Source organism: Myripristis murdjan, chromosome 12 (assembly GCF_902150065.1).
Source record: "Myripristis murdjan chromosome 12, fMyrMur1.1, whole genome shotgun sequence".
Taxonomy (NCBI): domain Eukaryota; kingdom Metazoa; phylum Chordata; class Actinopteri; order Holocentriformes; family Holocentridae; genus Myripristis; species Myripristis murdjan.
Window position 1 is genome coordinate 20,776,027 of NC_043991.1, and position 23,059 is coordinate 20,799,085.

Below are 23,059 nucleotides of genomic sequence, written 5' to 3' on the forward strand. Positions count from 1 at the left end.
CAGGATTTGGGCATAAACATTGGTCATTCAAAATATGAATCTTTATTCATGTCTGCCCAAGCCCAACCCGCGGACAAAATTTGTTACCCGTGGCAACACTTAAAAAGTAGCCCAATTTGGCGGAAAAATCGCGGACTTGGCAACCCTGCTCCCCACCCACACACGCAGCGCATGCGCTGTCACACCGTGACAATGTTCCGGTTATGCAGAGTCAAGCCTCGAAAGTGGGGCTACAGACGCAGCGTGTTGACCTCTAAAGGTATGCCTTATTTAGACACCACTGCATTTCAGCACCATAGACAAAAGCCACTGTCACTCCGTGGGATAATTATGCCTCAATTGGTTTACCATTTTCGGTAAAGCAGAGCAACAGCAGCAGTAAATTCCCGCTGACAGCCACCATTCGTTGCTACCATACCACAGATGACAACAGGAGCCTGTGTTTGTAGAAAAAAAAAAAAAAAACGGTGTCATTAGTACAGAACATGTATATGATGTTATGTACCAAAAGCTCAGAAAAGTTTCAAAAAGCAGTTTATCGACAATGATTATCCTTTCCGTCTAATCCACTAGGTTTTCTAACTACAGCAATAGAGAATATGCTGTATCGAATACACTTCATCACAATATTTGAAAAGTGTTGTCATCTACAATCATGTACATCTGCAAAATCTGTATCATGTAACACTGGCATGCAATGTTTAAATGTTTTTTCCCCTTCAACTGTGTATTGAATAAGCAGATAACTAGGCAGATGTCACAATCGTACTATAATGTGGGATGTCAAATAACAAACTGAGGACTTGTTCTCATAACACTACAGTAGCAGTAGTGTGTTCATCTGAGCATGGGTACCAAGACATAAAAAGCTGAGGGCATCTTGAGTTGTTCAGTTTTGGATTACTCACATCCACATTGTCCCTCCAAGAGGTGGTACAGTGCTCCAGTGACCAGAGCAGCTCTGCACAGTGTTTTGAATACTAGAAAACACTCAGGAGCAGGCTACTTGGGGATTAAGCCTTCTGTCAGTCCCTCCAATAATGAAAGATAACCAGGGTGTTTTAAAGTCAACAAGGATAACACAGTCCTTATCATATGATATGGAGTGTGAGTCACTGAATGTGGTTATTCCTATAAGCTCAGTAATATGGGTTGTTATACTGACTGTTTTTTAAGCATTTAATCAAGTTCACTGAGACAGATGGGGAGGTGCAGCTCAGATGGTGTTGGATCACTTCTGTAAATGTTTCTAATGATATTGCACTTGTCTCTCAGCCGTGTGTGTGCACCAGCAGCACAGCAGCAGTGAGCCTGTAGACAGCTACTATGACAGGCTGTACCCCGGGCACATCCCAACAAACCCCATACAGAAAGCCTTGTTGGCTGTCGGGTCAGGGGTGGCTGCACTGCAGAACCCCTACAGGCATGGTGAGACACACACACACACACACACACACACACACACACACACACACACACACACATCAGCACACTGTCATTCTCTACTTACTATTGGGGCTGTGGATGGAGCACCTCAATTTATGCTTTTTATGTAATACCTACATTTCTATCATTTTATTATGTTTGACATATTGCCATTTTATTATGTTTGACATATTGCCTTTCATGGTGTACACCTACAGCTATTATTTTGAATAGAAAAGTAACAAGGCTGTCTATAAACAAAACTGGGTATTCACCAGTTCAGTTTTTAGGAACTTGAAAGTCACTCAAGAGTTTTGTTTTTCATGTCTCAATGAAAATGATACCTGTAGGTGCTACCCCTGTGGCTCAATGAGTAGAGCGCATGCCATTAAGGCCAAGTGATTTTATTGGTCAGCAGACCCTTTTCTGCACGTCATCACCTGTCTCTCCACCCTGATTTTTTTCTGTCAGTCTCCACTGTATTTGTTTAATAAAGCAGAAATGACCAAAAAAACTTGACACCAATAGAGGCCATAGCACCTGGGGCTCTTCTCGCATGAAGTCTTTAATTAGAAAGTGCAGTCATTCCGAAGCTGCAGTTCTCAGGAAACCTCTGACAGCAGATTAGACAAGAATTAAGGCAAATAAGTCGACATACTGCACCTGCTACCATGCATGTTTCATCAGAGAGGAGAGCACTACCTCTTGTAGGAGGCAGTCTCCAGCAAAAACTAAGTATCAAAGATGTACCATGGCATTTTTATCCACCATTTTAAAAGAAAAGGGAAAAAAATCAGTGCTTGTTAGAATAATATGGAAAAACAGGACTTCAATAGTGAGATTAAAATGATTTATAAGCAGGTGAAGCCCAGTACCAGGCAGGGACTGTACAACTTTGACAAATCATGAGGTAAACCATGTCTGACACTCTTGACAGACATTCAAAATGAAATTTGCAGTTTTTTATGAGGTAACAAATTTTCCAGCCTGAATATTAATAACAAGAGGCCAAAACTGGGGAAAACTCATTATTTGTTGAATTCTAAGTTTTCATTTTATTGTATAATATATTAGTATTGTATGAATCTGTCTTCACCGTACAGACATGGTTGCTGTGCTTGGAGAGACCACAGGACACCTAGCCCTGATAAATCTCAGGGACAGGATGAGAAACGACCCTGAGGGCTACACTGTCCTAACGTTAGTCGCCATATTGTCACTATACAATGCTGAATGCATGCATTTATTTTTTTCTATAATTTCATACGTCTTTTGTGAATGATGGCTAGGTGATTTGGTTTTGTGTGTTTATTTACTGGTTATCGCAGAGAGAGGCCCAGGATCCGGCTGTCTACGCTGGATTTGAAAAAGATGGCCTCACTGCCTGATGGCTCTTTTGGCAGAGAATACCTCCGTTTTCTGGAGGAGAATGTAAGTTTGGGATGCACGTTGAAAAACTTGAAAAAAAGAAATGGTATTGTTTTTGATATTTGTTTTTCAATTCTCCTCAGTTCAGATTTCCTTCTTTTTACTTTTTTGTTTTTCTTTACCTTTCACACCGGAATTTGCTTTCTTTTGTCTTTATATTTCTCTCAGCATGTGACTCCTGACTCCAGAGCAGATGTGAAGTTTGTGGACAACGAGGAGCTTGCATACGTCATGCAGAGATACAGAGAGGTCCACGATTTGTTGCACACCCTACTAGGCATGCCCACTAACATGCTGGGTGAGTCTGGCCTCACTGCATTTACACATTTGTCTTTATATGTCACATTTGAGACCATCAGTGTCCTGCAGAAGCCCGGCATTTTACAAGAAGTAAATTTTTCCAGTTACTAGAAGGGACGAGCTGAGGTTAATAGAAGTCAGGCATTTTTTTATTATCGCACAATGCAAGAGTTGGTTGAGTGTTAGCAGTGGAAATTTTGCATCAGGGCAGTTTGGACCTGACCCCAACAGGTGGTGCTGTCGTGCAGAAAATTTTTATCATTGTTCAATTGCTCAACTTGTTAACTTTGTCCTGGAAACATCAAATTTATGAATATTTTAAATCGCTATCAACACAATCCACAAAATCGACATTTTTGCAAAGAAAACTGAGATAAGTGTATGAACGCTTCGTGTGCGTTTGTTGTGTGGGCTGTGACGTAGAGTCGTTCCTCCAGGGTTTACATGAAGAAGCTTCGCAGAGAAACCACTGTGTGAATGCTCTGTGTTCTTTGTGCCCAACAATGTTCTCCTGCCTGGTTACACAATGGCCAGTCCACTTAGCACTGGAGAGGAAAAAAACAGCTTACTCAGCGACTCAGACTTCACTGTTTCACCTCAGTGATCGCCAGTATTATCACCAAGTCTGCCAAGTCTGAGAGCGACTTTCCTGAAAGGGACTAATACTTTTTCACAAAACTACATGAGACTGTTGCAGCTGAATGGCCTCACCATGTTTTCAACTAAATATGAATTCATTCACAGATTTCAACAGCATGTCGAGTTTGAGTTTATATATATTTATTCTCATAATTGACAACTGAATAAAATGCACCCATACATTCATGCTCATACATTACATACATATACAACTGTACACTTACATACAGCCATGCATGCATTTTAAAATACCATAAAACAGCAATATACAACACAAACATACCAAAAAAAAAAAAAACAAGCAAAGTTTGGATTGTACTGCTATTATTTTGTCATAAATGGTGCACCATTCACATCTGTTGCTGTGCTGTTGTTGGTGATCAGACAGAGACTTTCTGATAGTGTGTTGCGTGTGACATCACAGCAGCTGCTCAAAACCCGGGGGCCAATGTGTTGCGCCCAGGAAAAACCGGGGGAAATGATCATGAGAGTGGCGGGGCGATGTTTACTCAGTGACAACATTTTACTCTCATTAGGAAAATACCGCAATTTCCCCAGGGCATGTGGGTGGAAACAAAAGCAATCAGTGTGAGGCTATCAGATTGAGACTGTTTTGCAAATGACTTTTGAGCATTTTAACCTTTTTAATAATTGTGACTTTTTACTTTTGTGACTTTACTTTTTTTTTTTTTTTTTTTTTAAATCATTTTTAGACACACCTTATAAATTGTTTCTCATGACTGGACGGCCATGTTAACCTTATCACAAGATTTTAATGTGGTTACAGACTGGCATGAATTTAGTCTTTTTAATTCAATTCATACGTAGGCACATGATCGGTTATTGAATGCATTTGTAGAGTTTGGCAATACAGTATTTATTAAAAAGGGTAAAACTGATGCCTAGATATTGTTGTTTTTGTCTGATAGTGTTTAAGTCTGCCACCTGTGGAGCCACATATTCCCCTGTTGACCTATTATTGCTGTTTGTTTCCTCTACCCTCTCTGCTCTCCACACTGATTTCAGTCTCACATTGAACGAAGCAAATACAGACCTTTGGTACAACTGTTCAGACTGTGGGCAATTTGAAACTTTTGCAAGAGAATTTCACCTTTTCAGTGGGTTAACCCCAGGCTAACTGACGGCGCTGTCTTGCTCTTCCAGGTTGACTAATTGCATCCGTTTCTCTCGCTGTTTTGCTTTCAGGTGAGGTGGCAGTGAAGTGGTTCGAAGCCGCTCAAACCGGGCTGCCCATGTGTGTCCTCGGAGCTGCACTGGGGCCGCTGCGTCTCAATACAAGGTGTGACACTCACGTCTTCCTCCCTGAGCCTTTTGTCTTACTCATTCACTATATAAGTCTCACATAACACTGATCATCTTCTTAGCCTTTAATACTTTTGTATTAAGAAAGTCAACTGATTGCGTGTCCAGTCTGAAGTTGATGAAACATAAAACTTATTTTATATTTTACAGCTTAGTTAGACTTTTTGAAAACTATAAAAAAAACAGGCATTTTTGACAAGACAAGAAAGTAAGCTTTATTTTTAATTCCTGATGTTTTACAATTGGTCATAAATATTTGACACAAGTGAGCTTCTATTTTATAATAGACATCATAAATCAGCCAGAAGAAAATGTATTTATTACATGTACATTCTGTGCTCATATTAAAAAAAATGTTGTTACCAAATTGTTACCTTTAATGTGACTACCTACCAAGTATCTTACATGAAACTTATTCACATTAAATACATCACTATAAATAAATCACTATAAAACATGGCATTTTGCTAAAATAATGTCATACACTAATAAGTAAATTGCAGAGGAATACAGCACAGGAGAAGAGGTTATTCAATTTAAAGATGCTTTATTCCAAAGATCTGGATGTTGTCTCTGCAGCGACAAGACCAAAAATGAAATGTGCCTACATAAGATTTTATATCCATAGTTATACATATCTCAGCACAAACACCCCCTCTATCCAATTGATTGACCACCAATTAAATCTCTTCCTCTAGTCTATAACATACCTTGATGGACTTTGAATATCATGCAATGGGTGCATTTAACCCGCCTTAACCATTTCCAAACTTCCCAGAAATCAGAGTTGTGTTCTGCCAAAAAAAAAAAAAAAAACATGTTCTAACTCTTTCAGATCATAACATGTTCTCCCCTTACTCTTGGCAGCACCAGCAACCTGTCAAGAATTTTCTTATAACGTTAATGGTTTTATTTGTCTCAAATCACCTCAATCTCACAAGTGTTTCACGTCTAAGCCTCATGTTGGCTCACGACGCACATTCCTTCTTCACAGTGTTAAAAACATTTTGTAAAGCAAACATCCACACAGTTTGTTCTCACAGGGTTCAAGCAAAAAGACAGAGGCCTACAGACTTAACTATAAGTGAATGAATATGTCACGTATATGCATGGACTCATCCTGATGTAAATGAATGTAAATGACCTATGGAAATATGAAAATGAGTATGAGGAGTCAAGTTTCCATCTGAATATCAAGTACAATGTTTTGCATCACATGCCTGGCAGCGTTGGCCAATTTGAAATGTGTCTTAACTCAGTATGAATCTGACACTTGGAATGTTTATTTTTGTGGTTTCATAGTATTATACTATTATAATCCTATGAATAATGTCATATTCTCTACTACAACATTTTAGCTATTGGTCATTTTGATGCACTGTGGTGAGACAGCCCAGTGTACACAGACTGAATCTGATACTGTCGGTGATGATTTGGTCTTGTGATACAACATGAGGTCTGTTATATCAGGTAGTTCCCTTTTTTTTGACACGTTATGAAAACAACCACTGCCACATTCCCAGACATGTCAAATGATTAACTACTGAGCTTTGTTCACTTCAGCCTCTAAAATCAAAAGTACACCAACTAGTTTCTCATCAGTTCTCAACAGCAGCACAGAGGAGTGAGCATAGTGCAGGCAAATGATAAACGAACACATTCCTACTGATTTGCATATTGAAAGCACCTCTTGCAACAGCACCAAACATCCAGACACTACTCACTCACAGCTTCCATCTGCATGTGGGCTGGTGCTGCAGACACTTTACAGCCTGTGTACCACTACAACACTTATGATCATCAAAGACCTCTGCACTGGTGTCTGTTTTGGTTCTGTAGGTTTAAATATTTTGTATATTCCTATAATTTGTGCCGGATCTACCTATGCCTTCAGCAGTGGACAAGGACAAATGTGTTTAGTGTTTACGTTTAAAAAAAAAATTCAAGACGTGTATTTCAAATTCACATGATTCACTGTGTAAATAAGACAACTTTGGAGTTGATGTAAGGTTTATTTTTCCATTGTGACAGGTCACTTTCTCTGGGTGGCATGAATGTGCTGCACAAATTTCATGGCAGTTCAACCAATATATTTTGAGATTAAATTTGACATTGGGGGTCATCAAAATCAAGAGGAATCATCCTTTGGGGAGTATAAATGCACTAACCAAATACATGGTAATGCCCTAAACAGGTGCAGTGATACGTTGTGTGCGAATTAGTCATTTTGGCCTCAGATTGGTGCTAGCCTAGGAGAAAGGTCATGAGGTCTCCATGAATATGCCGTTATGAGGAAATACATCCTCTGCTGTATTTTCCCACAGTGCATGTATTTCACTACCCTGGACTTCTCTTTCTAACTCAATCACCATGAACTTAATTTATTTATTTATTTATTTTTAGGGAACTGCTTTTTGCCTTGTGTATTCGACACAATACAGACCATTGTGATGAGTTTCCTCTGTATGGTTGTGTCCCACTGACAGTTTTCTATCCCTCATTTGCTTGTTCCAGTCGTCTGCAGCAGCTCTTTACATCCTTGGGTCCGTGGGCTCTGCAGAGCGGTCGGCAGGCCCGCTGTGTCCTCAGCATGTTCTATGAGAGACGATGGGAGCAGAGCCTTGAAGACCTCAGACATGAGCTCAACATCGAGCCACCCCCTATCGTTTTCAGCCCCTCTAACCAAAAGAACACCTGAGAGATGAGCAATGGCCCAGGAATGACTTGGTGAAGGACTTTCAATAGCCAAGAAACCCAAGATGTTTGATGTGTGATACTACGATAATTTGGGGGGCAGAATGACTCCATGAGAGAAGGAATAACTGATAGTAAGGATTGTATTCACTAAAAAGGAAACAGAGCCAGGGGAAAATGCAAAGACAGACTCTGCTGCTCAGCTTGATCCTGATTCATCTCTGCTGACACTCAAACTCCCATCTCCCTTATCATCTAAAGGCAGCTTTTACTTGAAATGTGAATCATTTCAAATCACGTAATTTCAGCCACGGACATGTTGAGGTACTTTTGCACCTGCATGATGCAAGGTCCCAGTCATTTGACATCAAAGACTGTGGTTAGTCATCATGTAATTATCAGTGTGGTAGACATTTGTTTGCAGGATAGTCCGAGTCATGTCTGCTTTCTTGCTGACTCACCCTGTTATCTGTAATCACACTGTGAAAACCTCATCCCCCATGTTTGCAGTAATATTCTTCACATGTACTTTACTGTACTCTGGATATGTTGATTTGCCTGTCACAAGATGAGCAATTTCACATCAAGGTCAACATAAAAATATGCTTCCATATTTCCAGATTAAAGCATTTTTTTCATGACTAAAGGATGAATTCAAGTTCATTTCAAAGATCTCAACTAACTCTCAACAAAAATGAATGATTTTCTCAATAAAGCTGAAGGTGCTTTCAAAAATCTTTCATTCGACTAGACCATTCTGGGTGAGTCTGCAGAAATATAATATATTTTTTGTTCATAGTCATAATTATGCAAATGATATATAAAAGCTTATTTGGATGTAAACTATCATGACTTAGAAGTCTTATTCATTGTTCATGGAGTCTTAAATTTATTTGTCTTCCTTGCACCACCTATCTGTATTATGATGATGATTATGATGATGATGATGATGATTCTACAGTCACTGTTTGTCTCAGGGTCCTGTGGCTCCTTGGCACTCCTCACTATTTGTGACTTATATGTTCGGTTATCTAGGAATTCGTCTCACACCGATTTTTAGTTGCACTCCAGGTTCTCCCTCTTAATGATGTTACAGTTTAAAGCCCAAGACCTTTTACAAATAATTATGTCTACTATGATGCAATTCATGCTCATAAACATTCACTGAACAATTTATCATGTATGAATTCAGTTTTAGGGTCAATGTTAACCTGGTCCTGTTGCAGCCAAATCGGTCGCTCTCCATGGTCCTGGGGTGACATATGAGTTATACTTTTCCCCCAGGGTTTATAGATATTCTCCAAACCTTTGCTCATCTGCCATGGAATTCATAAACAAGAGGTATACACATACTGTGACTATCATCAAATGAATAGTACGATGTTGATGATATATTCAGTGATAACTTCAGTGTTAAATCATGTTTATCTTTTTTCGGTGATGTCTTTGATTGACGTTGCTGCCCTCCAGTGGTAATCTGCCTAAACTGCTGCTAGGAAGCAGAGACATTTGCTTCCTCTTTACAGATATTTGGTCTGTTCTTAGCAAGATGACCAAGGTGGGAACATTGTCTTGTACAATTCATACTATGAGCTTAAGTACCTGAGCTGCTGGATGAAATACAATGGTGGCTTTCTAAGCCTGGCCCTTGTAAGTAGACCTAGAAAAAAAAAAAAAATCTTGTTCCATAGTTAAACAAAAAATTGTTCTGACTATGTGCAGCTATGAGAAAGACTATTACCCACAATTGAATATGTTACACTGACTTTGTCACCATTTTTTCTGCTTGGTCCATACTGGAATATCAGCAAGGAATCCAAGCTATCATAGTGAACATAAAAAGTGCTGTGGTAAACAGAGCAATTCAAAGCTCTTCAGCTCTAAGTAAATGTTAGACAACAGCAAGTGACTAAAAATACTTAATCATGGAAAGGTCCACTGCACGGTCAGGTAATGAGATGACATGTATTCACTAATTTACTGAATATTTAACATTCATGCAAAAATATATGTAGCAAGACTTTTTGCTAGATTAGATTTAAAACAGTCCTGGATCAACCAGTACAATTAATATTTTCTTTTAGACAGTAAAATCCTTCCAAAAAGCATACCTCAAAATATGCATTGCACTGATCACACTGATGATAAAGTCTCATTCATCTCATTCATAGAAATTGGCAAAATTCATAGTAACAAATCAAAGTCTGAATTTAGTGATATTAAAAAAACAACTCCGTCAACAGACAAATACATCAATTAAATCATTAAAAACGTAGTCAGAAAAAACTTCAGCATCGTAGCAAACAAACAATAAATAAAAATATTGGCCTTGTCAAAACATCATCTTTAACTTCTCATATTTACATAAGATAAAATGTTAGTCTCTCTCAAAGCCTCTCATTTCTTTACAACTTCACAGACAGGAGTCAGCTGAGGCTCCAGTATTGGACCGTTGGATGAGCAGCAGTGGATCAGTGCATTATGGTGATGCTGCGGTCGGCCACGGCAAACGCTGGCAGCAGTGGGGCGCTGAAGGGATGTGTGACAGAGTGTAGCACTGCGCTGGAGTCGGGCTCGTAAAACAAGAGCGTCTGGCTCGGCCAGTCGACCAGCAGGCCTATACTCCTGGGTCTCCTCACAACTTGGAGTGGTACGTTCTTCCCTGCATGGCAGAAGGAGAAGTCCCCATCGTAGTGGGACAACACCCAGGACTGAGTGTTGTAGCCGAGCCGCGCCTCGTTCCCAGAGCCTTTGCGCTCCACACTGGCGTAGCAAACCCCCACCTTGAAGGCCCCGCTTTGGCCCACGTCGATCACCCAGCTGTGGGTGCCAGAGGACATCGACAGAGAGCCCAACGCGTTTGGCCAAGAGTCAAAGCGTGCTGGGTCGTAGGGTGGGGACTGGCGGGCTTTTTTGGGGAGGAAAGTCAGAGTGTAAAGGTCTTCAGAGAGGGACAGCAGAGGGCTCACTGTGCGCTCGTCAAACTTCAAGTTGGCTGAACCGTATGCTGAGGGGAAAGGAGCAAGACGGTTCACATGTTACAAGCTACAAATTACATTACCATAAGTAGATGTCACATGTTTTGCAGCATCTTTAGAAGCCTAACAAAGCCCTCTGTCCAATTTTATGTAACAATTTGCTCCCATCCACAAGGAGGTCAAATTCGGGTTCAGCTACAGGCAGTGATGGAAGGAGTACCACAGATTGCCAGTCAAGTAGAAGCACTGTTACCTTAGCAGCCCACTGCTGTAGAAATCTACTCAAGCAAAAGTAAAAATTCTGCTTGTTTAAAATGTACTTGGAGTAAAAGTTACTAAGTTCCTTTTTGAAAGCAGTAACTGTTTCAGGTGTGATCTTTTCCATGCAGTTATAAAAGGATTAGAGTACAGGGTTCAAACGGATTGATTGAAGTGAGGACCCCGTAGACTCAACTGACAGATGTGGAGCAAGCACATAATTATGATGGTTAGTCTACATGGCTCTCATCGCCAGGCCATCTTACTGATATTACTTCCCTTCTCTCACATTCATTCCACAGTTTTTGCCCGCTGAGTCTAAATGGTCTTCACTTCCACTGACCATCTGCAATTTTTGCAGCTTTTATTGGAAATTTGGAAATGACAAAAAGTAGAAGATTCCTCTTCTCATCTTTGCTGACTGTTAATTATGAAATCTGTTATTGATCATTTGTTCTCTGTAATGGATGTGATTTAAAATGTTACTGATTTAAAAAAAAATACTCAAAAAGTACAAGCACACAGTTAAGCTACTCAATTACAGTAACAGGAGTAAATGTAACTAGTTACTTCCACATCTGTCCTTGAACACAGGAGAGCTGCTGTGTTCAAGGGCACTTCAACCACATACACAACGCAGGTTAATACATTTGTCACTCCTTACTGGAAGGGTTCATTCAGTTCACACACAGTTTGCTTTCAGTTTGTGACATCTGCATCCCACAACAGTCAATACCACAGAGATGCAGGCGCTGGCTTCAGATGTGAGAGTGAGGGTGGTTTGTCAAAGTACTAGAACAGCAATGGACAGCTTGCTGGCATGTGACATAATGTGCAGCATTATTTTTCATAACTATCACTGTTCATTTGAAAATAAAAAGGTAGATAGTAAAGGGATGCTGTGGACTTTGGAGCAGTGGACTCACGCTGGTGTTGGCGGCAGTTTATAGTTATTGTTGTGGTCATGTGAACTGGAAATACTGCCTCAATCGACAATGGCAACAGCTTTATTGATTTGAAGCATAAGTATGGATATGGACATTATTTACAGACATCAGCATGAGAGCTTAAATCAATACTGTATTTCTGATACTGATATCAAGATTCATTCAGTCATTCATTTTCCAAAGCCGCTTTTCCTAATTAGAGTCACGGGGTGCTGGAGCCTATCCCAGTGCTCACTGCGTGGAAGATATCAAGATTTATATAATATATATATATATATGTATAATGACCAATAAACTTCCTTCTATCCTTGTATCCTTGTATTTAGGAATTTTTAAAAAAATCTCCAATAAGCATATATGGGCCGATATTTTCGGCCCATATATGCTTATGATGCTGTTTTTAATGATCCTGTTTTTAAATTATTTCAAGGAGTGCAGTATTTTACTGCAATATATCCTGTCTTATTGTATATTGGCCTCATGTACATTGATAGCGATGTTTGTAATGAGCCAATATTGACTGATTATATCAGCCAGCTGACATAGAAGTCAGTAGATGGGGACAGTGGAGTGGGTCTCTTCACCCATACATGAAAATACAGTATGTACGGGCAAATCCATTCCCTCAGCTCTAATGTGTACCATACACAACAACACTGACTCTCATTTATAAATACTGCAGTCACTAACCTGAAAGCATGTGGCCTCATGACTGCCCTGATTACCATCATCAGTGCATGTAATAACACTGGATGAGTCTGTTAAAGCCTTTCCTGTATGTATGAAATGTAATGACAGCAGTAAGTATTTAGAATCTGAACAAAACTACGAACCATTCGGCCCTTGCAGGACGGCACTGGCCCACAGGCCTCTGAGCAGTTTGCTGTCACTGCAGCCTGGATTCAGGTTGAGCTGCTCGGTGTCACAGGGCTCCCCGACCCCCTCTGCCTCCTCCACCCTGCGACACACACACACACACACACAGACGCACAGAAAGACAAAGAAAGGAGGACGGATTACTTCTCTGGGATATCCTGACCATGTGACCGAGCAAACAAGTTTATGATATTCAGCAGCACATCATGTGATACTAGATTACCTTTCAGCGATCTCCTGGGCGGAAGTCTGAAAGACAGACAGAAAGCATTAAGGTTATTTATTACCATAACCATTATGTAGATACCATTATTTAAGCTCAATCCCCACTGTTCTCCAAAAAGCTTCCCCTTTTAATCTCTCAACCCTCCCTCTTTTGCTTTCCCTCCTCTCACTCCTAACGCCAAACATCACTATTTCTCCATTTCTCACCGCCAGCTGTGCGTCGGGTGTGTGTGTCAGGGTGTGCACCAAGCGGGAGCGTGTTTGTGACAGTTTGGTCAAGGCCTGGCTCCAGTGGGCTTTCTGAGTGAGCAGACACTGTTCCACCCTCTCCTCCTCCGTGTGCACCTCCTCCAGGAGTCGCTGCTCCTCCTCCTCCAGGGCGTCCCGCACCGCGCTGACCTGGGCGAGCACCTGTTCCCGGGCCCCGCTCGCCGCTGCCTACAGCCATGGAGAGAAGAGGGACGTGAAGAAACACAGGAGGACATGTAGTATAGAAGGAGATGTCAAAAAGAAACTGAATGATTTCAAACTTGGTGAGATAATGGATAAATGTTATTGTTATTATTACAGTCAACGCTATCACAAAGGGCCATACCTGTGATTTTGAATGTTTAGCCCATTTACAACAATTTACATTTTACATTGTAACAACCGCTTTTTACATCTTGCAGAGGTACTGGAGATTTCATAGAAATCCCTTGATTTTTACATTTGAATTTTTGGTTGAAACAGCTACCTTGTAATGTTCTGCTCCTGCAGCTAACCAATCTCGTCACCATTCATAAAACCACAGAACTGATAACTGGCTGTGTTAAGCAAACAGTTCCCGGGGACTATCTTCTCTGGCAGGGGGACCGTTTCAGTTTCATGTCTTCAAAGCACAACAGTGCAGCTGCTTTTTGTAAAACTAATGTGGTCGGCTTTATTACAGTGATGGAATACTGGTGTGAATAAAGTTTGAAGTCTCAGAGCTCATTTTCATATCATAGTGGAATGAATGGAAACCAGTGGCTGGATAAAAGGGAGGAAAATGATAAGGGATATTATGCTAAACATGTAAAATCACTGGTGTGGTCCTTTATTGTTTTCTAAATGAGAACATTCCCTAGAATTTATGAGAACCATGTTGAGACTGACAATATCTCAATCTCTGGGAGACTTCTGGAACACACACTGTTTCTGTAAGACACGTTGCAGATGTAAAGCTGTTGCAGATGTTAACTTTCAGTCATCTGTCAATTTAATCGTTAGGATGCAAGGGAATTGTTGAGAAGGAAATTAATTGCACCGCCTCAGGGAGTTTGAGGAAACCATCCCTTCAACATTCACATGAGAAATTAGATACAGAATGCATGCTAGGTATCTTGATAAATGGATTTCAATTTATTCACACTGCATTAGGGCTGAACAATATGTTTAAAAAAAATTATATGTCAATTAATTTTACAGATATTACAACTGTGATTTGATTCATGATTTTCTATTAGTAATAATAATATTGGCATTACAATATTTCCTTTCATTTCACTGAGAAAGCTGTTAAAATGATGACTGTGCGATTTTTGCTTTGGTGTGTACCAAACAAACATGTTTTCTTACATCTGAAAATTATCATTTGTGGGCCAGGGCGTCTCTATAGCACCATACAACTTTATTGTTTTGTCCCACATTTTAGGTTTATCAAAATATCATATCACTGGTTCTGGGAGACACTTTTCGTTCTTCCGTGTTTTTTAACATGTTTGAATGACATTAAAAATATCTGAATCTGAATCTGAATATTGCAGCTCCTCTGAATTGGATATTGCACTTTGCCATGTTGTGATTTTGAGATTTCGATTAATTCTTCAGCACCACACCGTATTCTGGCATCATGACGACTTTTACATCAGAAGTAAATAGAAGCTTCCATTTCATGTTTTCACTTGCCATTACCTACGACTGTAGTTACTTCACAATTACACAGGAAAACTTAATTTCACTTACGAAGAGACACAACAGTCAAGCTAATGTTCACATGTATAGCGAGAAATGTCACTCTAACATATGAAAACTGACACGCCACACGATAAGTGTGTGTGTGAGTGTGTGTGTGTGTGTGTGTTGACTGAGTGGAGGTCAGGGCTGCTACTCACCTGCAGCGTTCGCTCTTTGGCTGTTAGGGTCTGGTTGATAAAGCGTTCAATCCTCAAGGCCTGCAGCTGCATTTTCTCACAGACATCCACCAGCTGATTCTGTTGAAGACACACACACATACACACACACACACACGATTATGATTCCTGACTACACACATCATGACATCAAAACATCATCAGCTTGAAATACAACTTGAAAATCCTGTCCTCTCAAGTTCCACGGTGAGGAAACAGTGATTATAACCTCTGCGATACTGTGCACATTGTGACACACCCTATTAAGCATTTGATAATTTTAAGAACACACCTGAACACATAAAACATTATCACAAACAAATACAATTTCAACACACTTCTGAGGCAAATCTTGTGGTTGGCAATTTATAATAGCTGCCTTACTCAATATATGGACTGACTCAAAATCCTCTCCCATGTTTGTCAAACTGAATCTTTCTTAGATGAAACTAAAAGCAAGCGTTACATAGGCCAAAAAGGAATGCTGCTGTGAAAAGACGTGGGTGAGGTAAAATGACTATCAAGCTCGAGTTCAAGTTTATTTAAAGCCTAATATCACTGTTTACAGTCTTAATCCTCATAGCAGGCAAGAAGAAGTGCAAAAAAGCTGTGACAAGGGGAAAAAAATATGGAAAAAATCTTGAGAAGGACCACAAAGAGAGGAGACCCCTCCCTGTCCAGACAGGTGTATCAACCCAGTGAGCAAATCACAAAGATTGCAGTCATAATGCAAAAAAAAAAAAAAAAAACACTAGCTGCCAATTTGACAACATCAGCAGCAGGACGGTGTGAGGGGGTGGGGCATTTGGGTGAGTTTATTCTTCTAGGTATGCCCCACCTAGGGGAATACACTCCCACCCAAATTCTAAATATTGAGAAAATAGCCTACATCAAGAACTAAATGTACTCAGGTTACCCTACTGGAGTCTCAGTAATCTAACCCAGGGTACCCAAAATTACATGAGTAATAGATTCAAAACGGTGAGATGAAAACATAAATGTTAACATAGTCACACATTGCCAACATTACTTGTGCCAATACCATTTCTAGTGACTTTAAAGCCAGACAATGCAGTTTCAAATGGGAGAGCACATCACTTTGTTTCATAATGTTGAGGATGAGGCTGAGGAAGGACAAACCCCCCAGGTTCATGCCAAGACTACTAACCCATAGAGTTAATGTGATGCTTTTAAATGTTTGTCTTGAATCTAAAGTTTTGATGTCAAATGTACACAAAAACATTTAAAAAAATGAGGCGTACTCTTCTCATAATTTTGGTTATGATGGGGTAAAAGAGTTGTCCTGAATATTTTTAAGTTATACTTTGAGAATTGAGTGGCATTCAACACTTTTTACCACATCATAACAAGGTCGGGTGCCCATCCCTTAGTATGTCTTTAATCATGGTGAAAAAAATGATTCCTCATCATCGCTCAAGGACCCCTGGTTGTCCCCGGGCCTCACTTTGAAAACCACTGCTCGCCCTCCTATGGGCTACCTCCAAACCTGCAGGCACTCTTTGGTAAAAGGAAGCATTGTTTACCTTGGGACAACTTGAGTAAATGTCCCAAAGTTTAAAGCAAGGGCACAGTTCAGTTCAAACTATAACGACATGAAGGCGTTTAGGCCTTTATTTATTATGGTGCGCGTGAACAAATGAGTTGGGGTTTAATTCCAGTGAGCGCACTCACCCTGACCGCGGCGACCCTGGAGGCCAGCGGAGTGACGGTGTGTCCGTGGCAGGAGCCCACGATGGCGCAGTGAGAGCAGATCAGCTTCTGCTCGGTGCTGCAGAACCAGTCCAGCTCAGACTCATGCTCCACACAGAGCTCCGATTCACCGGAAAATATCCCCGACTCGGTGTCGGAGGTGGTCGCCGATGATGTGGCACCAACAACAGGGGCACCGGACCGCGTCGACACGTCCCCGCTCAGCGCCGAGAAAATAGGCTGCTCACAGTCCATGTCCATGTCCGGGGCTCTCACGGTGTCTGCGGTGTCCTGTCCGGGCTCCGGGTCAGCAGAGGTACCGCATGTTAACTCACACGTCTGCGGCTCCTCGCTCATGGCGCACCGCACAGTGATGAAGCGCGACAGGTGCAACAGGAAACGGGGAGGCGCACCTACGGCGTTGTAACACAGGTGTGACAGGTGAGCTGAACACGGAAGTGACAGGGACGCTAGAGGTCAGGGCTGAAAAGCCAGATCAGCAGCCGTGACAGAGAGTTGGGCGGCTGCAGTGACAAGGTGTTTCTTCCTCGGGGTTTCAGTTGTTTGATATGGGCGTGAGACTGTTAACTGTTTTTGCCCTTTGAAGTCATCTGTCTCGGTCTGCTCGGTGCTTCATAACTTATTTAACTTATTTAATGATCAGCAGAGCCAGGATGACACCAGGTCACTAAGTAATCAGAGACAAAATAACCACCAAATAAACAAATAAATAAATACATAAAAACAGGGAAAGGGGAGGAGGAAAAGTGCAGATTATAACCGAGAAACCCCCACACCTATAAATGTGACACCATCTGCTCTGGACAATGGCTGCTGTTAAACAGTGGTTTCCAGTTACACTCAGTGACTTTAAACTGCATTACAGTTCACTGAGAGGGTCTTAACACCATAACATAAAAGTGGATATCAAAACCTATTTTAACTAGTTTTCACTGCATTAAGTCACTAGTGTATAGTATATGCCTGTAATTTTTGATGATGATGATGATGATGATTAGGAGGAGGATAAAGTAATAATAATAACAACAACAACAGGATATAAGCTGCACAGTATTTTAGTTTTAGTATTTTTTAATTTATTTAGTCACCTAGTCAAATCCCATTGCGCACCATGACCTAAAGAGCAACTGGATCACAGAGTATTTAATAATACACTGAATATTAACAGTGTGTATAAAACATATAACACCTTTAGAAACTGGTTTCATAGAGTGTAGAGGTAAAGTAGTTTACGTCTACCTGAAGTGAAGTATAAAGATTAAATCTGACTTATGACATAATCAATATTTTGTGTTAAAAAGTAACACAGATGTGGTGCTTTGAAGTTTGGACATGAAGATTGCATGTTTTGTTTATATTTTGTTTAATAAATTAATATTTTATTCTTGTTGCTATTAATGCTGTTTTGCTGGTTTTACTCATGTTTAAGGTTCATCTATCTATCTATCTATCTATCTATATATATATATATTAACTTTCTTGACTGATAAGGACTTCTCCATTTTTCAGCTGAGAAGTGTGAAATGCAGACGTGTTAGTTTGATCACAAGGAGCACAAGAAAATTGTGAAACGGCATGGCTAGTTAAGGCGAGTTGATTTCCATCATTTCATCATATTAATCTGTGATCTGAGGGGATCAGAGGTGGAGCCACACCCCGCACACAGCTCTGTGTAGCAACAGTCTGATGGTGGTGTGGAAAGAACAGCCCCTGAATCCAGAGAGAAGCTCCCCTCCATTAACACCTAACAAGCACTAACACACCGGCAGAAGAGTTACTAATTGAAACTGAGAAATTTTAAACACAGTCTCACACACTCATCACAAGCTAAACCTATAATGAGCACCTTATTTGACAGAAACAAAGGTGCTAGACCACCACTTGTTCTTTAAAGGTTTTCATAGTTTTAGGTCTGCCGTGGCTTCCTGAGGGAAATACAAAATCATAACATTGTTTGGTTTATTCTCAAAAACAATAAACCCACAGGGAAATTACAGTTGTAAAAACTTAAACTGTGATCTTATTTTGATGAAAACTGTAGTTGACAACAAATTGTAGGATTAGATTACATATTAGAATTTGGAGTTGGAGTGAATTTTAAAGTGGAGATTTGCATTGTGTTGGTCATGTGACTTCTCCTTTATATGCTGCAGATAGGCTCCATATAATAGTTTTCACTTTTTCACATTTACCGACCTTTTTTTTTTTTTTTTCAATTGTACTTTCCAAACAACCTTACAATTTTTTGTTCTCCAACTCTTATTAGAGCTGATTACTGTAATTCAAATCCCAGATCGGCATACTTTCATTTGTCATATATTTTGTTATAGATGCTGAAATTTTAAAGCCACATTCTGCTCCTTAATAAAATTTTCTTTATGCCTGAGTTATTATATAGTTACATAAATTAGATATATAGTCCATATATATTCCATATATCATCACCAAAAAGAGATACACAAAATCCCCAATATCATCAAATATATCATTAATTATTACATCCAATAAAACTGTGCTGACAATACTTTCTTGTACATTTCCATTATCTGTTTATACAACTTTTGAATAAGTCCCTAATTTGCACTTTAAGCTTTCTTCTTCAAGAAAATCTTACACCAGGTTGAAAATTCTTGTTTTTTTGTTTGTTTGTTTGTTTGTTTGTTTGTTTTTAAACTCTGACTCTCTGCAACTTGATCAACAGCCTTCCTTACGTGGAGTTATAAACCTTGTCACTGCCAGAAATACCACAAATGATGGCTTCTTTATTTACAAAGGCTTTGTTTTTGGATCTACTGTATCCATGTCCAAAACTGCAACAGAATCCATTGCCAACTGCTGATTTACCTTTTTATAATCCATTTGGCAGAAAACAACCTTTGTTCTCTAGAAAATAAAGTCTTTTGGTCACCATTCTTTCCACAATCGTACATAATACTGATGTTAATTCTACAGGGTGTTAAGAGCTCAGGCTCAAATTTTCAATTTTGGGACTGCCAAAGCATACACATACTTCCACTTTTGTTTCCCACACCCTTTTACATTATCATTCAACATTCATTTCTTCTTCAAAATTCTACCTTGTTCTACATTTTTCTTTTACACACACACAAAATAGCCTTCTCCTTGTTACTAACTGCTTCATCTACTCCAAACCCTTTATGAGCCTGACATTAAATAGGCCACAAGACTTTTGGGCTTTTCTTCTGAGGGATTGTTTCTGACACTTTTGACTTTTGAATAAAGAAAAATGCCAGTCATCACTGTATTAATTGCTAATTATCCCAAAATTATCCCATTTCTTGTATTTTTCCCACTAAGCATGGAGGGAAAACACTCATTCTTCCTCTACTTCTCCTGAACCTACCCAAATTTACTCAAAGTGGCAAAATGATAACTTGCATTATAACTATTAATTTGATTCCCCTGGGCTCACTTTAATTGGTAGCCCTGTATGCTGAGGCAATAGCTAAAAAAATGCAAGACAATAAAGCTCCCCCAGTAGGAGTGCCATCATTAAAGACAACCCAAATTAAACATGTGCAACTCCTCAGTGCTCCTCCATACTGTGGGCCTGCTCCTTTATTTTCCAGCTGGTCTGTGCGTTCCTTTGAAAACCACGATGTAGGATTGCTGAGAGAGATAGCAAACAGTTGGAACATCTTTGCAGACCTAGGATTTGTTTCAAAATTCTGTGTTTTGGTGAAAATCCTGCTAGTATTTGATAAAATCTGGTGTCTTACTTTGTACAGTGTGTACAAAAACTACCAGAATGACGACGTGCTAATAACTTGATATTTATTTGATGGACTGCAGACAACATGTGCATATAGGAAGGCTGACTTCCACCGACTGCGCATATACCCTAAGACACACCCTTAGGCACGTTGCATGAAACAATAACAGCAATGAACAGGCCAACAACAAATGGCGCTAGAGCACAGCACAATGGCACATATCAATGTCATTCTATCAATGACTTGCATACTATATGAGAATATTACAACTGTGAGACGCTGTGAATTTCCTCTTCCTCTTGAAAGACTCTGCTGTTTGTACTGTGCAAAATATCATGAAGGGAAGTCCAATCTCTGGCAATCAGGTTTGCCACCTTCTTGAAATCTACAAAATTTAACCCATTTTACTGACTTTAGGTATATGCATGTGTATATGCTCCAATTTGATCCTAAACTGATGCCCTGTTTTCAGACCAGAGACCCTGGCTGCTCTTTTTGATCCCTGAGAAGCTGCCTTAGTGCCCCGACCGCTGATCTGTGGGAGGATGTGGCTTCAGATCCACAGCCCACAGTTTCAGCTGGATGTTCCCGACTCTCCAGCCTCCCTGTTCAGTCCTCCTGTCCTCTCATGGCACAGAGAGCTGTGCAAAGCAAAAAGACACCTCAGTGTTGGACCACAAGAGAAGGTCATGCTGGTGGTGCAAACTCTCTCTGACAGAATCATAAGTTGCAGGTTTATGTCTAATTTTGCTCAATGTCTTCCCACAGTTTCCCATATGTTGTACTAAAGGAATAAATTAATAAAAAATAATGGATGATATTTCTCCGTCCTAAAATTTAAGACTAATTTCTGTTTTGTTAACACAAAACAGAATGCTGCTACCATGGAAAAACACTTGGTTATGCAGCCAAGTGTATTGTCATTACTTGCCCTGTGACAGTATCTTTACCATCTCTGAACATATGATATATCTCCTCCTCACATAGCCACTGGTTAAGATTTTGGAGTGCACATTATTATTAATGCACATTATAGGCATCCCAGATAATTAATCTAGTCCTTGATGTGTCCATATTCCAGCTCTCCATCTTTCCTTCTTCCTCTTTCTTTGTCACTGCATAAAATAACACTGGCATGTCATATTGGTTCCTCTTTGGGACAAATTTACTTCAGTACCAGCTTCCTCTTTGAAAATGATGTTTCTTTAGCCAAGAGCAAGGCTTCTTCGACCTTACTGCACCTGCCTAGGTTGTGGCCACAGCCAAACCCTTGTGTTTTCCTTCTTCTGTATTGTTTCTTGGCGGTTGGCAAATCAGCAAACAGCCACTCCACATCTCCTCCCTGCCTCACCTCGTCTCTTTCTCATTGCCTTCATCCATCTTTATATCCACTACCTTACAATAAACTTTTATTCCTGATTCACTCTCCTCAATTCTTCATTTGAGTCCGCCTTGGCAGAAACCATAACAGCCTGACCACATTTTGTACTTTTTGTGATTGTGCCTGTTAAACAGCTTTGGTAGGGATCTATTTACACCAAGTTGTACCACTCTGTGTATAACCAGGCTGAGACAAGATCGTCTGATGTAGCTGTTATCAGCTGACTTTACACTGTATAGCAGAAAAAAACAGTGTTCAGGAGGAGAAGAAAGAAGGAGCAGGACAAGAAGGAGGAGTACAGGAATTTGGTGGAGTGCTCTGTTGTGTGCTGCCAAGAGCACCACCTGCTGTTCTTTGATAGTAAGACAACAATACAACAGACAGCAGGAAGCCTCTGATACCTGCCAACATTTATTGAGATGATGTGATCTTCAAGTGAGTGGAAGAGACTACTCCACAGCTTCTACCAATCAGAAGTAAGTGGCAACCTGTTCAACTGAGACATGGGGATGACATCAGACTTGAGAAACTGGTAAAAATGCTCGCTCTGCTGTAGGGCGGGTCAGGTCCAAACTAAACTCCATCTTAGATGATGTCTTGTACTCGGTAGATGGAGCAGATTCAGCTGTGCATCACCTTTAGCATTCAGCTCATCTCACCAACTAGTACCAAATCTGTGCCAGCTGTTTGTTGGCTGTACAGTGCTTCCTGCCACAATGGACCCAACCGGACTCTTATGAGATTTTTTTTTTTTTTTTTTTTTTTTACTACATTTCATTCATATTAATTGCCTTATTATCCATTATTTTCTCTTTTCTATTATTCCTAGCTAATGTTTGATAATAACCCTTACTCTGTAATGCATTAGAATTATGACACTCCTCCAAAAAAAATCCTGTAATTAAATATGAAATTAAAGCTGAGCTTTGCAAAACTATGTCTCCATCCACCTTAGGTGAAACAGGTA

General features: G+C 40.1%; 2 protein-coding genes across 2 annotated transcripts; one reads left to right on the top strand and one right to left on the bottom strand.

Moving 5' to 3' along the window:
- Positions 1 to 145: 145 nt before the first annotated feature.
- Positions 146 to 8,455, top strand: coq4 (coenzyme Q4 homolog (S. cerevisiae)). Its single transcript, XM_030066156.1, has 7 exons — positions 146 to 259; positions 1,276 to 1,428; positions 2,529 to 2,625; positions 2,754 to 2,856; positions 3,022 to 3,151; positions 4,999 to 5,092; positions 7,630 to 8,455. Exons 1-7 carry the CDS (start codon positions 172 to 174, stop codon positions 7,811 to 7,813), a joined length of 849 nt encoding a protein of 282 aa, XP_029922016.1. The 5' UTR covers positions 146 to 171; the 3' UTR covers positions 7,814 to 8,455.
- A 1,709-nt stretch (positions 8,456 to 10,164) lies between these two features.
- bspry (B-box and SPRY domain containing) lies at positions 10,165 to 17,330 on the bottom strand. Its single transcript, XM_030066151.1, has 6 exons — positions 16,939 to 17,330; positions 15,229 to 15,327; positions 13,301 to 13,531; positions 13,092 to 13,117; positions 12,826 to 12,950; positions 10,165 to 10,816 (listed from the first exon to the last, which is right to left on the bottom strand). Exons 1-6 carry the CDS (start codon positions 17,311 to 17,313, stop codon positions 10,281 to 10,283), a joined length of 1,392 nt encoding a protein of 463 aa, XP_029922011.1. The 5' UTR covers positions 17,314 to 17,330; the 3' UTR covers positions 10,165 to 10,280.
- Positions 17,331 to 23,059: the final 5,729 nt, after the last annotated feature.